The sequence below is a fragment of the Callithrix jacchus genome, chromosome 5 (assembly GCF_049354715.1).
Source record: "Callithrix jacchus isolate 240 chromosome 5, calJac240_pri, whole genome shotgun sequence".
Lineage (NCBI taxonomy): Eukaryota > Metazoa > Chordata > Mammalia > Primates > Cebidae > Callithrix > Callithrix jacchus.
The window spans coordinates 36431848-36447146 of record NC_133506.1 but is presented as its reverse complement, the minus strand read 5'-3'; the positions used below and the strand labels follow the sequence as shown (position 1 = coordinate 36447146).

Here is a 15299-nt window from a genome sequence, read left to right as displayed (position 1 = left end):
CAAGTCCTTTAAAATACTGAAACTACAGGGATTTGAAGTGCAAAGAATTCCTTAAAATCCTTAACTTCTAGACTTGTGATTGGAAAAAATGAAATTCTACCCTGGATTCCTCTAGTTCAGGGGCTTTTTCTAGAAAGAAAATATTTTAGGCTTGAATGCCACATAGTCTCTTTTGAAACTACTCATCTCTGTCATTGTTGCATAAACACAGCTATATATAATATGTAGACAAGTAGGGGCAGCTGGTTCCAATAAACTTTTTCTTTTTTATTAAATAAAAACGGGCAGCCTGTACAAGAAAAACGACATCCCAGCTGAATACCAGAAAGATCCTTCAGTAATGAGGATGGCCAAGGCTGGAAGGTGGAGATGGATGAGCACCATAGGGACCTACTGAACAAACTACTCATTCACAATTTTCAGTCTAAGACCTTTAAGAAAATTTAGACTTTGAGAATTCTAAGTCTTTAGCATAGAATGATGTGAAATCACTCAAATCAATGTTATGTCATAAGAACCAACAAGAAAATTAAATGAACCAATCATGATTCCAAAATTCTCCAGAGGTTTAATAAATTTTGTAATACCAGTTTCTCTTCTTTGCTCATCTGTTTCCGAGCTTCCGACTGGGCTTTGAAATACTGGCTCATCTGGGTAAAATCACATTTGCTTAGGTTGGTGACAATGTTCTTCTCTTCATTAGTCATTTCCTAGTCAAAAGAAAAAGGGAAGATGAAACAAAAACATACTAATAAGTCCTTGGGTTTCTTTGCAATTACACCCAAGCACCATTTTTTTCAGTCAAAGGTTTCTAGAAGTAGCCAATCTCAATTAATGAATTTTGAAAAAAAAAAATACAGTTGCATTACTTTATTCTATTACAAAATATGTATTTAATAATGTAAAAATGTTTTAAAATGACTTATCATGGAAAAAGATGAACTCTTAATGTGGTTTCTTAGATTCCATGGCACACTGCCCCGAGGCATGTGAACACAAGTTTGAAATCATTTGTTTTAGTAACAACAGAAACATTTCCATACTGATTCTCTCTTAGAAACATTACCCCTATTCTATTCATTTATTAAATCTGCTTTTCAGAACTAGTTCAGGAAGTAAACTTTACTGCTGCCTTTGTCCACATTATCCAAATTGAGAATAATGAGATTTTAAAAAATCACCTAGGTAGATATAGCATATGTGGTTTCAAGAGTAGAAAGTACCTAAAACAAATGAGCAAGAATTAACAGGGAGTAGGACATCAGATCAACATTTCTCTTTGCAACAGCAGACATGGGGCAGTCCTGCAGAGTCAACGTTTCCTGTGCACAACTGGAGTTGAGGTTTTCTGTATGGCCTAATCTGATACCCTCCTGCAATCACATGAGAGCCAACAGCAAAGATATACAAGTATTTTTGTTGGACAGAAACCCTACATAATATAGTAAATGAACAGACAAAAAATGCACAAATTTAAATACAACAAAAATCCATAAAACTCAAATTTTACATCAGGAAACGTTTCGCAAGATTATAATTACTTAGTACTTGACTGTTTTGCAAGGTACTAGTATTTTAACACATGGGCTACAGTACCTTTCTCCAGTCTTTAAAGAAATTTTTCCTAAATATTTCTTTAGTAGTATATTCATGGTCGAGCATTTTTGCAAAGAACGTAGCTACTTCTTCTGCTTTGGGGCTCAGCTTCATGACTTTACCTAGAGAAAAAAGTGGTTCCAAAAAGTGAGGTATGGATTCATGTTCTAAGTATAAATACCCAGGGCTAGAGAATTTTCTTTATTAATGGTCTTCTCATGGTATATAAAGGTCTGGTGACATAAAGTAACAACAACAAACAAAGACAACATACTGATTTATATCTACTTGTACAAATTCTCCTTCTCTTTAGCATATATTTACCTGGGTCATTCTCTGGAGACTATGCCAGTTAATTGTTCCCAGGTGCCTGCTCAGGACAGGGATGACCTGGGGGAGGCCCAGTCACTCTTCCTTTTCCTTTCAGCAAGCAGGGTCCTTTACACCTCTTCAATGGTTTTTAAAAATCAAATCCTCAGAGGGACTCCTGCCACTGCTAAGCTAAGCAGCCTCTGTTCAAGAAGGGGAGGAAGGGATAGGACAGGGAGTGGAAGAAAGGAATTGTGGGGAAAAGAAATAGGCATCTTTCTTCTTCAAAGTTAGGTGGGTGGAATATGAATAAAAAAATATATATCCATAGCAGGCAAGCCCAGATTTCCCATAGGAAAAGCCTAAATAAGACCGTCTTCTAGAACCTTGCTATTCACCAAGTGGTTCACAGGCAGCACTGGCATCACATGGGAGTTTGTTAGAAACACAGAATCCCAAGCCCCTTCCTAGACCTACTGAATCAGAAATTACATTTTAACAAGACTTGGATGCACACTAGAGTTTACGATGCACTGCTTTGGAACACGGGTACCATAAGGCTCCCTCTTTAAGGGAATCAGGATGTATCCACAGCACAAGGATGACTGGGGCTCCTGGTGTATCCAATTGTTTATGTAAAAGCTGTCTCTAACAGGGCCAGGCACAATGGCTCACACCTGTTATCCCTGCACTTTGGGAGGCTGAGGTGAGCAGATCATTTCAGGTCAGGAGTTCCAGACCAGCCTGGCTAACATGGCAAAACTCCATCTCTACTAAAAATATTAAAAATTAGCTAAGTATGATAGTGGGAGCCTGTCACCTACTTAAGAGGCTGAAGCATGAGAACTGCTTGAACCTGGGAGGCAGAGGTTGCAGTAGGCCAAGATTGCACCACTGCACTCCAGCCTGGGTGAAAGAGCACGATTCTGTCTTTAACAACAACAACAACAACAACAAAAGCTGTCTAAAGGGACTCAGATGTTTCACAATGAAAGCTGCTAATGGGCAAAGAAAATCTGAATAGGGGTTTTATGTACCTGATTTAGTTAATAAAGCAATGAAAGAAAAGTACTAGGGAATTTAATCTGCTTTTCAAACAGAATGCTTTCAACAGTACTCTTAGTGCCAATTTCCATTCTTAAAAATCCAACTTTACAACATCACCTGCAACCAATCCAGGCTATAATAATAGCATTTGGCTATACTTAACATGAGGTTAACTATAATTCCACCGCCTTACTATTACACAGGTATTAATTCACCAAGGGTGCTCACATTCATTATAGAAAACTAAAATTTAAGCAGAAATTCATATATTTCAAAACTTAGAAGACATCTTATCTCATTTCATAATGACCTGCAATCTAACTGTAGGGGTGTAGAGAACTGTAGCACAAAATTCAGTTTTAATAGAAAGAACCCACTTTGGGAAGCCATTAACTTGAAAGGCCAACAGGTGGCGCAGCTGCCCCCATAAATCCCCAAGTTGCTGCTTTGGAAGGAAGACACTTTGGGGAAGACAGGCTATATTAAGAGTCCCTACACTTCTTCAGAAAACTATTACATGTTTCCAATATAAAGAAAAACATTAAGTTACTAGGAATGAAATAAATAAAATAAAACGGCAAGAAAAAAATGTAGAGTGTTTTCAGGTCTGTTTGGTATAAATGTTAAGAGCATTAAAAAAAAATGTGGCTGGGCACCCAGCACTTTGGGAGGCTGAGGTGGGAGGATCACTTGAGGTCAGGAGTTCAAGACCAGCTAGACCAACATGGTAAAACCCTGTCTCTAATAAAAACACAAAAATTAGCTCAGTGTGGTGGCATGTGCCTGTAATTTCAGCTACTTGGGAGGCTGAGGCATGAGAATTGTTTGAACCTTGGAGGTGGAGGTTGCAATCAGCCAAGATTGTGCCACTGCGCTCCCCCTGGGTGACAGAGTGTAACTCTGTCTCAAATAAATAAACTAAAAAGTAAATAAAAAAAAATGAGACTTTAGGCTGTTTTACTGAATTCCTTCCCAATAAAGGAAGGAACTGTGACTCCTCCTATTTTAGATGAGCCGTCAAAAGATGAAATGATGGCTCCCTGCGGCAGAGTAGTGGGAGGATGACTGGAAGGTTCCTGGCAAGGTTAACACTTTGTGGAAACGGCTGAGCTCCAGGAAAAGGAAACTGCTGCATCAATGCTATAAACTGAAGTCCTTAGAGGAGGCAGCAATTCACTGCTTCAGCCAGCCCGTGCCCCACTTCCCTGGCAGGTTGTAAAGGAGTCTAAGAATTCTCCTCCCCAGAGAATAGGCAGCACTTACTGTATCAGTTTGAACTAAAGTCAAATATGACTTCTTGACTTACTGCAGAGTAAGAGTTCACAAATCAAAGAGGAGAAATCCCAGAGGAGGCCCAACTGAGAAAATGCTGGAGCCCTAAAGCAGGAGTTCCTATAAATGAGGACTGGGCAAGAATGGGAGGAAAGGACTATGTATAGCAACCTGTGAAGTAGAGTAGGCCTCTGCTTCCCATCTTGAAAAGGAAGAGAAACCCCAAGACTAAGGAATTAACTTTCCCTCCAATCACTTTGAACCTCAAAGTGAGGCTTTATCAGTTGAGCATCCTAAAGCTCCTGGTGAGTTCAGACTAGGGCTACAGAATACCTACACTTTGAGATGGTCCTCTTCAAGGTCCTAGGGCCTTTCTCTTAATTAGGAGTTTTGGCTTTGACTACTATGAAAGCTGAAAGAACTGTCTTATGCTCTCTGGTCAACAGATCAAATGTTCATGTAATACAAGCATTTGCCACTGAGATTATAGAGTCCTGCTAGGCTACAAACTCCCCAAGATCAGGGTCTAAGTCAGTAGTACTATCCACTGCTGGGTCCTGGTGTCTGAACACAAATACATTCAATAAATATATTGTTTTATTTATTTTTTATTTTTTGAGACAAGGTCTCACTCTATCACATAGGCTGGAAGGCAGTGGTGCAATCTGGGCTCACTTCAACCTCTGCCTCCTGGGCTCAAGTGATCCTCCCACCTTAGTCTCCCCAAGTAGCTGGAACTACAGGTGTGCACCACCACACCTGGCTAGTGAATATGTCATTTTAAAAAACAAATTTCAGCTTGCCAAGTTTGGGACTTTCCTCAGTTGCAGACCCAGCCCTTTAACGTAAACTACTACCTAGGCCTATAAGCACTGGGAGACCTAACGCCATTACTGGTGGGAAGAGAGATGCACCAGAACCCCTGAGTGTTCACCACTGATGCTTTTCAGTAGTTATCCTGCCCAGGGTTTCTCAAAGTTTGGTCAGCAGACAACTTGGTTCGGAAGTACTCAATTTCATCCCACAACTTTTTTTTTTTTTCGGTGGGGGCAGTGGGGTGGGTGAGAAGAAAACAGTCGGGGGGTTGAGGGTGGAAAAAAAATAGTAGAGAGATAGGGTGGTAAAACAACAGTGGCCAAAAGATGGTGGCAAGCCAAGTAAGGGTGAAAGAGGAATGGTGGGGAAAGGAGAAGGGGGACTATGGGGAAAGGGGACAGAAGAGAGAAGGACGCTGGGAAAGGGGAAAGAAGAGGGACAGTGGGGAAAGGGAAAAGAAGCCCACCCCACAACTATTAAATGGGCTCCAATCCACTCTGGTGAGTCATAGCATATAAGGGTATGAGGAACAATGCTCTAACCATTTCTGGATAGAATTCATGGAATGAGGAAAATATGTTATTATCATCTACATGCTGCTATACTGCCAGTAGGAGGTATGTCAAAGGCTATTCTCAAATCCTTCAACCCAAGGACAGAAATATCAGTGACAGATAATGGACAATTCTGAGGGTTCTAAGAGACCCAGGCAGGGCATTTCTTTAAAGCAGCTCATCAGACATGACTACACATATATCAAAGGCATAGTGTTATGCTACACAGAATGAGTGACATGCCTACCAGCCCTATCTAGAGACTGCTGGAAGACTATTAATCCTCAACCACATACTAGTACTGCTTTTAGTGATGAGCAGCTTGTCCAATTGCATTATTATATCACTAGCACAAAATACTACCATTCAAGTGAGGCTTTTCTAGTAACTCTTGCAAAGTCGCTCCCTAGAAATGAAGTTCAGATCAAAACCTTCAGCTTGCAGACCACATACTTGAGCCATGTTGACAAACCTTTTTTGGACTATGTAGAGAAGACATTAACAGCCCCTTTTCCATGGCACTTTTTCAGCAGCAAATGGGCCTTTAACAGTCAAGTAAACACCTGATGCCCCTTCCTCAAAATCATATGACAATAAAACCAAATAAAAAGGATTATCCATTATATGAGATCCTTCCTTGTTTTCTATCCCTAAATAGAAGCAGATTTCTTTTCTTGGCCAAGAATCAAGAACCTTGAAACAACTCACCATCATAGTAAAACTTGACACTCTCTGGAAGAGGCTCATATGGTGGGGCAAATACTGGACCTTTATGTTCTAGGAATTTCCACTTGATGCCTTCAGGATAGCGCTCTTCTTCCCACCTTTAAAAGACAAAGCACAACCTCATTAAGTGATCACCTTGCCTAAGATGGGGATCATCACTGATTAAATGCCAAATTATCCTCTCAACTGATTAGTGCTCTAGAATGACTTCTAAGCTTCACACTCAAGGCCTGGATCAAAAGAACGAGTGTCCTTCATTTTGAAAAAGCCAACAATCCAAAGTTAAGATGAAATATTGTGGTGAGTAAAGGAAAATATATTTCAACAGTTCAGTTCAAGGATACTGGATAACGAAGGAGCTCAGCAACAAGTGAGGGACGTGAAAATGTAAACAGTTGTTTTACCACAATGGTGTACATGGCAGAGGGATTGTTTACATCGTTGATAAGTAGGAAAAAGCCTCCTCAGAGTGGAGATGTCAGACAGAAGGTACAGGGGAAAATGACCCTATGAGAAAGTACGTACAACAAGAAGACCAGGAAATGATAGCTTAACTGGGGCACAATGAGTTTAAGGAACTTATGGATTACCTGGAACTATCTAGCAGACACTGATAAGTGAATCTAAAAGCTCAGTAGAAACAACCTTTTGAAAATATATTTTAAAAATGGTCAAACATAGAAAAAAAAATGAGTCATACAATGAACACCATAATTCCAGCACTTTGGGAGACCAAGGCGGGTGGATCACAAGGACAGGAGTTCCACACCAGCCTGGCCAATACGGCGAAACCTCATCTCCACTAAAAATACAAAAATCTGGGCGTGGTGGCATGTGCCTATAGTCCCAGCTGCTTGGGAAGCTGAGGCAGAAGACTCTCTTGAACCCGGGAGGCGGGGGTTGCAGTGAGCAAAGGTCGTGCCACTGTACTCCAGCCTGGACAACAAAGTAAGACTTCATCTCAAAAAACAAACGAACAACAACAACGACAACAAAACCCACAACTGTTAACAATTTGCTAAATTTCCTATTTTGGCTGAATCATTTTCAAAGTTAGTTGCAGATTTGATACTTTACCAAAAAATATTCTTCTAAACAACCACAATACTATTATCACATCTAACAAAATTAATAACTTCCTAGTATAATTCGAATACCCAGTTCATATTAAAAATGTCCCTATTTTATCTAAATTCATTTTATAGAATAGGATCCAACTCAGGTTCACATACTGCAACTATTTGATACGTCTCCAGTTTCTTTTACTCTGGAATAGATGAACTAACTTACTATCCTCATACTTCCTTTCCAAGTTCAATATTTTATTATTTATCATTCAGCCATGTAACAAGTTATTTTAAACAAAGTTCAGAAACATCAAATAAAAATTACATGTATTAAACCATACTGTAACAACAGTATTACTATAAAACCAAAGTCAACATATATGGTCAAATGATTTACAACAAGGATGCATAAGACCATTCAATGGAGAAAGAACAGTCTTTTCAACAATAGGGTTGGGAAAATAATCAAACTGGGTCTTTATGTTACATTATAGACAAAAATTAATTCAAAAAGAATCAGACCTAAATATAAGAGTAAAAATATAAAGCTCTTAGAAGACAACATAGGGGAAAAGCTTTACAATGTTAGATTGGACAGTGATTTATTGGATATGACACATAAAACACAGGTAACAAAAAGAATAAATAAATGAACGAGGCTGGGCACAGTAGTTCACACCTGTAATCCCAGCACTTTAGGAGACTGGGGTGGGCAGATCAGTTGAGGACAGGAGTTCGAGACCAACCTGGCCAACCTGGCGAGACCCCCATCTCTACTAAAAATACAAAAATTAGCCAGGCGTGGTGGCGCAAGCTTGTAATCCCAGCTACTCAGGAGACTGAGACACAAGAATTGCTTGAACCTGGGAGGCAGAGGTTGCAATGAGCCAAGATCATGCCACTGCACTCCAGCCTGGGCAACAGAGAGACACTCTGTCTCAATAAATAAATAAATTGAGCTTCACCGAATTTAAATACTTCTGTGCATCAAAGGACACTTCGAGAGAATGCGAGACAACTCACAGAATGAAAGAAAATATTTGTAAATCATGTATCTGATAATTAACATAAAGAATATATAAAGAGCTCCTATATCTCAACAAACAACCCAATTAAAACATGGGCAAAGTCTCAGTGTTAAGGTGGAGGGAATAAAAGACAAAATCCAAAAAAATGAGGCCAGGCACGGTGGCTCACACCTGTAATCCCAGCACTCTGGGAGGCCGAGGCAGGCAGAGGGATCACTTGAGGTCAGGAATTTGAGACCAGTCTGGCCAACATGGCAAAACTCCATCTCTATTAAAAATTCAAAAAATTAGCCGGGTGTGGTGATGCACACCTGAAATCTCAGCTACTTGGGAAGCTGAGTCATGAGAATCATTTTAACCTGGGAGGCTGAGGTTTCAGTGAGCTGGGATCACGCCCACTGCATTCCAGCCTGGGTGACAGAGTGAGACTTGGTTTAAATAATAATAAAAAAAAAAGTGGGTGGGGGGACAAAGAATTTGAATGGACATTTTTCTAAGGAAGCACCTGACAAAATACTCAACATCACTAATCATTAGGAAAATGCAAAACAAAACCACAACAAGATACCACTCATACCCATAAGGATGGCAATAAAACAAAAAAATAACAAGTGTTGGTGAAGGTGTAGAGAAGCTAGCATCCTTATGTGGTCATGGTAGGAACGTGAAAAGGTAAAGCCCATGTGGAAAAGATAGTATGGCAATTCATCAAAAAGTATAGCACAGAATTGCCACATGACCCAGCATCAATTTCCAGAAATATACCCAATATTCAAACCAATACTTGTACACGAATATTCACAGCAGCACTATATGTAACAGCCAAAGGCAGAAACAACCCAAGTGCCCATCAAAAGATGAATTAGTAAACAAAATGCAGTACAAACATATAATGGAGTATTATTTAGCCTTTAAAAGTCAGAAAATTCTGAAACATGCTACAACATGGCTAAGTACTGACATGTTAAGTGAAATAAGTCAGTCATAAAGGACAAATAATGTATGACTCTATTAATATGAGGTACCTAGAGTAGTCAAATTCATAGAGACAGAAAGTAGAATGGTGCTTACCAAGAACTGGGGGAATAGGCTGGGTGTGGTGGCTCACCCCTGTATTCCTAGCACTTTGGGAGGACGAGGCAGGCGGATCACCTGAGGTCAGGAGTTTGGGACCAGCCTGGCCAACATGGTGAAACCCCATCTCTCCTAAAAATACAAAAATTAATTGGCCGTGATGGTGCACACATGTCTCAGCTACTCATAAGTTTGAGAACAGCCTGGGCAACATAAAACTGTATTTCTACAAAAATATAAAAAATTAGCCAGGTGTATGTAGTCCAGCTACTCAAGAGGCTGAGGTGAGAGGACTGCTTGAACCCAGGAGGCAGAGGTTGCAGTGAGCTGAGATCACACCTCTGCATTCCAACCTGGGTGATACAGCAAAACTCCATCTCAGTCAATCAATCAATCAATCAATCAATCAATCAAAGAACTGGGGAAATAATGCAGTGGAGAATTGTTAATAAGTACAGAGTTTCAGTTTTGCAAGATCAAGAGTTCTGGAGATGGTGATGGTACACAGTATGTATGTACTTAATGCCACTGAATTGTACACTTGAAAATGGTTAAGATGATAAATGTTATGTCATATGTATTTTACACAAATAATTTTAAAAAATAAAGTCAAGATTTAATAGAATCTCAGACCTCGAAGAAACATTAAAGATCTTCTATAACTAACCTACTGCTTTTTCAGATACAAAACTGGCAGTCATTGCTGTAGCAATAGAAAGATCTCAATGAAGGAATCCACCCAATTCTAGAGTCTTATTACTCTTCAAACAGAGAAAATAGTCTATTACTCTTCAAAAACAGAGAAAATACACACACACACAGATATCTGTGTGTGTGTGAGCATTTGCAAGGAGCCTACCTGCAGCAGTCCCAGAATAACCATGAAGGGACTCAGAACGCCAGCTTTCCCTCATCATGGGACTTTGGCACCATTCTTCTCATCAACTACAGTGTTTTTAAATCAAGACTCCAAAGTTTTTACAGTTCCTATTTCAACATGTATTCTTGAGAACCCACAGCAACTTCTTTACCATTTAAGCAAATGAAAAGATTTAGCAAAGCATAACACTAAACCTCAGTTTAAACAGAAAGATTATTTCTTTCAATAAGCTGATGTGACTGGGCTGACAACTATTGTAAAAATAAAAAGTTCTGTTATTTTAGACTCGCAGTAAGTGTTATACCCCCCAGATTAAAAAAAAAAAAAAAACCCACTACGTACTTAGATATCAAAATGGCTTCCTTTTGGCAGCTTGACTTATTCAAATACCAATTTAATAACAAAATTTGCTTGAAAGGGGGAAGGTACAAAAGTGCTAGAAATGTAAGACAGGAAAGTAAACTCCACATGCTGTTTCAAATCAAGTTCCCTTGCAGTTAACAAGCACTTCACAGTATGCTATAAAACTCTAATTTTTTTAAAATTTAGAAATAAAGGTCACATGCTTCTGAATGCTAATCCTTGAAATTAAGAGGAGGTTTTCTGTTTTGAGCAAAATGTCAATAATCCATATTCTATAAATTTCTTATCACCATCATTGATCATATTTATGAGTCAGTCTTTCAACACTAATTTCTTTCAACATTGTAGTCCTGACTCCTTAGAGCATTTCACTTTTGCTAAGAGATTCAAAGCTCCATTTAAAATCACACCTAACACCTGCAATAAACTCCCCAGGTTCTAATTCTTTATGAAGAATCATCTGTTGAGAATTAAGAGGTCAGCCCCGACACAAAAGTGTACATAATTAACCCAAGACAGTGCTGAAACGTTGTTCAGCTACAATGGGCAACAGTTAAAAATCAGACCATCTAGGACAAACAGGATTTCACCTATGAACCCAAGCACCACACTGCCACCGCCTGTAACAATGTTTCCATGAAGATAATGTGATACAGCAAAGAAACCCTGAGGGACTCAGACCTTTTCCAATGGAACAATTACCAAAGGACGGAGATAAAGATCAGAGTAAGTCGTTTTTTGAGGGTTAAGAATAAACAGGTCTAAGGACTTAGGAGGGAAGCAAACGATCTGCAAATCTGTCAAGCTCATAGAATATGTACCTCTTTTAGTGGGATAGCATGATGAATAGTAAAAATAAGAGTATCTGCCATTTAAGTCCCCGACTAGGCCATCAGTGGCAGTCACTGAGGACTGGATAACTGACTTCAGAGAGCAATACGTAGCCTCTAGCTATCAGTTAAAAGGCTCTTCCTTCATATTTTCAACTCCAAAAACTCGGTGTGCCATTCAAGCACTGTGCTTGGAAAGAATGTGCAAGGTTTAACACTCACACCTGAGAAATGCATGCATCAGAAGCTGCAGCAAAGTCTGCTCATTCCTCAAAAAAACACTTTCAGTTAAAGACTAGCCAGTTTGCCTTTAAACCAAATTAAGAATAAAAACCAAAAGTCATGGTCTCTCAGAGTTAATGTGTGGCAATACTGATAAGGATTTCAACCACAAAAGCAAAATTAGGCTCCTAGACCCCTCAAAGGCACCTAATTCTACACATACAAGGCTGGACCCAGTGCACTTGCCTGGATCCCAACAAGAGCCAAAGCTCCAAAGTAAAGGGGAGACAGCAGGGAGCTCCTGATAAGGAAATTTATTTGTTCATTTAAAAAGCATTTATTGAGCATCTACCACAGGACCCTGACTGATGAATTACTAATGTACCATTCTCTTAACTCCCAACAGCCTCTAATTTATACAATCACTTTATTTCTAAAAATCATTTTCTTAAAGGTCAAGAGCACTGAAAATGTTGTAAAGAAAAGTGAAATAAAAATGCGAAAAATAAACACGTGGTTTTTATTTATTTATTTATTTTGAGATGGAATCTCACTCTGTAGCCCAGGCTGGAGTACAGTGGCATGATCTCGGCTCACTGCAACCTCCGCCTCCCAGGTTCAAGTGATTCTCCTACCTCAGCCTTCCAAATAGCTGGGACTACAGGTGCATGAGCCATCTCGCCAGGCTAATTTCTGTATTTTTAGCAGAGATGGGGTTTTGTCATGTTGGCCAGGCTGGTCTCGGACTCCTGACCTCAGGTGATCCACCGACCTCAGCCTCCTAAAGTGCTGATTACAGGTATGAGCCACCGTGTCCAGCCTTCTTTTCCTTTCTGACTCTGACCTCAGGAAAGGGCGAGGGTTCCTCTGCTCTGTGATACTCCTTTTCTAGACTCTCCATTTAATTCCACAATGCCATAGCAACATGACAATCACACAGCTGTCACCATGTGGCCACATTTCTGCCACTGTGGCTCTCCTCTCTGCTACTTTCCTGGTCAGTGCTCTTACTCCTCCCTTTCCTCTGAAGTGCCGTGGACAGCAATGCTCTAAATTACAAAAGCCAGCTGAGCACAGTGGCTCACACCTGTAATCCCAGCACTTTGGGAGGCTAAGACCGGTGGATCACCTGAGGTCAGGAGTTCGAGACCAGGTGGCCAACAAGGTGAAACCCTGACTCTACTAAAAATACCAATAAATAAATAAATAATAAAATATTACAAAATCCATTAAAGGCTCATAAATGGGTTTGGAAGGCTAGATACCAAATTATGAAGTGATTATCTCAAAGCTGGAAATGAAAATGAGAATGGGAGAAGAGAGGGGCGGGTGACTTTGACTTTTATTCTAACTCATAAATCTCTTTTCATTTAAGTTTTTTCATCATAAATACAAAATCTTGTACTGTTGGCATAGTAAATAGTAGAAAATGTTAATACAAATATTTTTAAAAACATGTTTATTTCAAGATTCTAAACACCAAAAGTAAAAAAGTTCTCCACCTAAATACACGTCTCAAGAGCAATCAGCTGACTAAATTGTCCTTCATAAAGACTGAATTTTCACTCCTACAGGGAAGGAGAATGCTTGTTTTCTTATATTCACAACTCCAAATATTTTCACTTATTAATCTTTCCCAAAAAGATTTATCATTTACTTTTTTCATCTTTGATTACTTATGAAGTTGATCAAATTTTTAGATGTTTATTAACCGTTTATTTTAATAAACTCCCTGTTCCTCACATTGTGATTAGACCATTCCTTTCAGATTTGTTTTAAAAGGGCCTTTTTTCATATTAGGAATATCAACCCTTTGTTTCTGTAAATACTTTGCCTTGAGTTTTTTTTTTTCCTTTTTTAAAAAAATGGTATAAAGTTGTCCAGCTGCCATAAATGCAACTCTGATGCATCAAACATAAAACACCTTTTTTTTTTTTTTAAAAAACACCTTTCTTTATGGCTCTGGTTACATCTTGCTTCAAGGGATCTGCACTATTGCACAATTATAAAAAATATTCACCCATGTTTTCTTGTTGAGGTTTCTTTTGTTGTTGAACAAACGGGCAGTTTTCCCAACATGACTAACATAATAATCTATCTTTCCTTTCCCTATCATTTTAAATGCATCTGTACTCTCTTTGTATGCTAAATTCCCATCTATAAATAGGTCTGCTTCTACAGTCCATTCTGTCTACTGTGGTAGAAACTAGTTTGGAATCCAATAGGTTTAGAGCCAGTTAATGATTTCACTAGAAGCTGGAAAACTTATTTCAGAATGTTATCCTAGAGAAATTCTTTTAGGTATTTCCCCCCAAATATCTGGATATTAATTTTAATAACTCAATATTCTTGCTTCATTAGAATGTGCAATAAAAGAAGTGCATTTAACCCAGTGCTGAGATGTTACCATTTCCACTTCTGTTCCTCTTCTTTTTTCGGCTTCTTTTTCTTGTTATCTGGCTCAGGAACTTTTTTATCTTTATCTTTATTCTTGGGTTTTTTCAATTTACCATCCTACAAAGAAACATGGTGAGAAAGCACTTAAATAAGGACTATCACACTTCTGGAGGCAGCGTTTGGGAGCCATTAGGAAGAAAAATTGTAATCAAAGAGTATCAGAACTAAAGAGGATCTTAGGTCTACTCCTCTCATTTGACAGATGAGTAACAACGTACTGGTAACTCCATTCTAGAGCAGTACTTCCTAAAACTTCCTAACAACTACCTGAGACATAGTTAAAAAACACTCTGCAAGGGGAAGAGCTTGGGAAACTGTATTTTATTTTTAAACCTCAAGGGAGTTTGGAAAAGTACTGCTCTGGAGACTAATCCAAGTGTATTTTTCTCACATTTTTCCTCACTTAAGTTTAACCCTACTTGTCTTCCCAGTACAATCAAATAACGGCTATAAGAGGCTTTGCATTAGTTATTTAGTACTAGATATGAAAGAATATTTCCAGTTGACTTAGTGGAGTATAGTTCTATCGCTGCTGATTGTATATACAAAGTCATGATGCAGTAAGCAAGTATTTGAGAGGTTCTAAAATGATACCAATTCCTATGGTGGTATTTCTTTATGGCTCTTCTTTGAACTTTGAATGTAAATGAGCTGATCACAGTGGCACAATGAAAGGACATCAAACCTAAACAGGCACAATTCGCTAATACAGGAGATAAATCTCAAAACATACATACAAAACCCAAACAAAAATATAATATTCAACAAATGAATATCCCACTCAGAATCTGAACTCTTTTGAATAGCAATGAAAAGTGGCTTTGAACCATCTTAAAATCAATTAAAGAATGGCACAGCTGGAAAGTGTATGAATGGGTTCATTTAACCACTTCACTTCTGGTTACAATTAAGGACTCTGAAACAGAGGTTTTGTCATTTGATAAAGGTCATACAGCTGTTATTAACTACGATGAAAGCCTAACTTTATGAGAAAAATAACAGAATGTGACTTATGGGAATAACTGGAATAGATCAACATTTTAGAACCTCATGATAGG

General features: G+C 38.8%; 1 protein-coding gene across 1 annotated transcript in view; it reads right to left on the bottom strand.

The window, feature by feature from the left end:
- Positions 1–15299, bottom strand: part of TOP1 (DNA topoisomerase I) — a 97267-nt gene that overhangs the window by 25267 nt on the left and 56701 nt on the right. The window contains exons 8-11 of the mRNA XM_002747564.6: positions 14192–14298; positions 6303–6418; positions 1597–1718; positions 588–710 (exon numbers count right to left, since the gene is read on the bottom strand). Of these exons, the coding sequence (XP_002747610.1) occupies positions 588–710; positions 1597–1718; positions 6303–6418; positions 14192–14298 (468 nt within the window). The remainder of the gene's footprint in view (positions 1–587; positions 711–1596; positions 1719–6302; positions 6419–14191; positions 14299–15299) is intronic.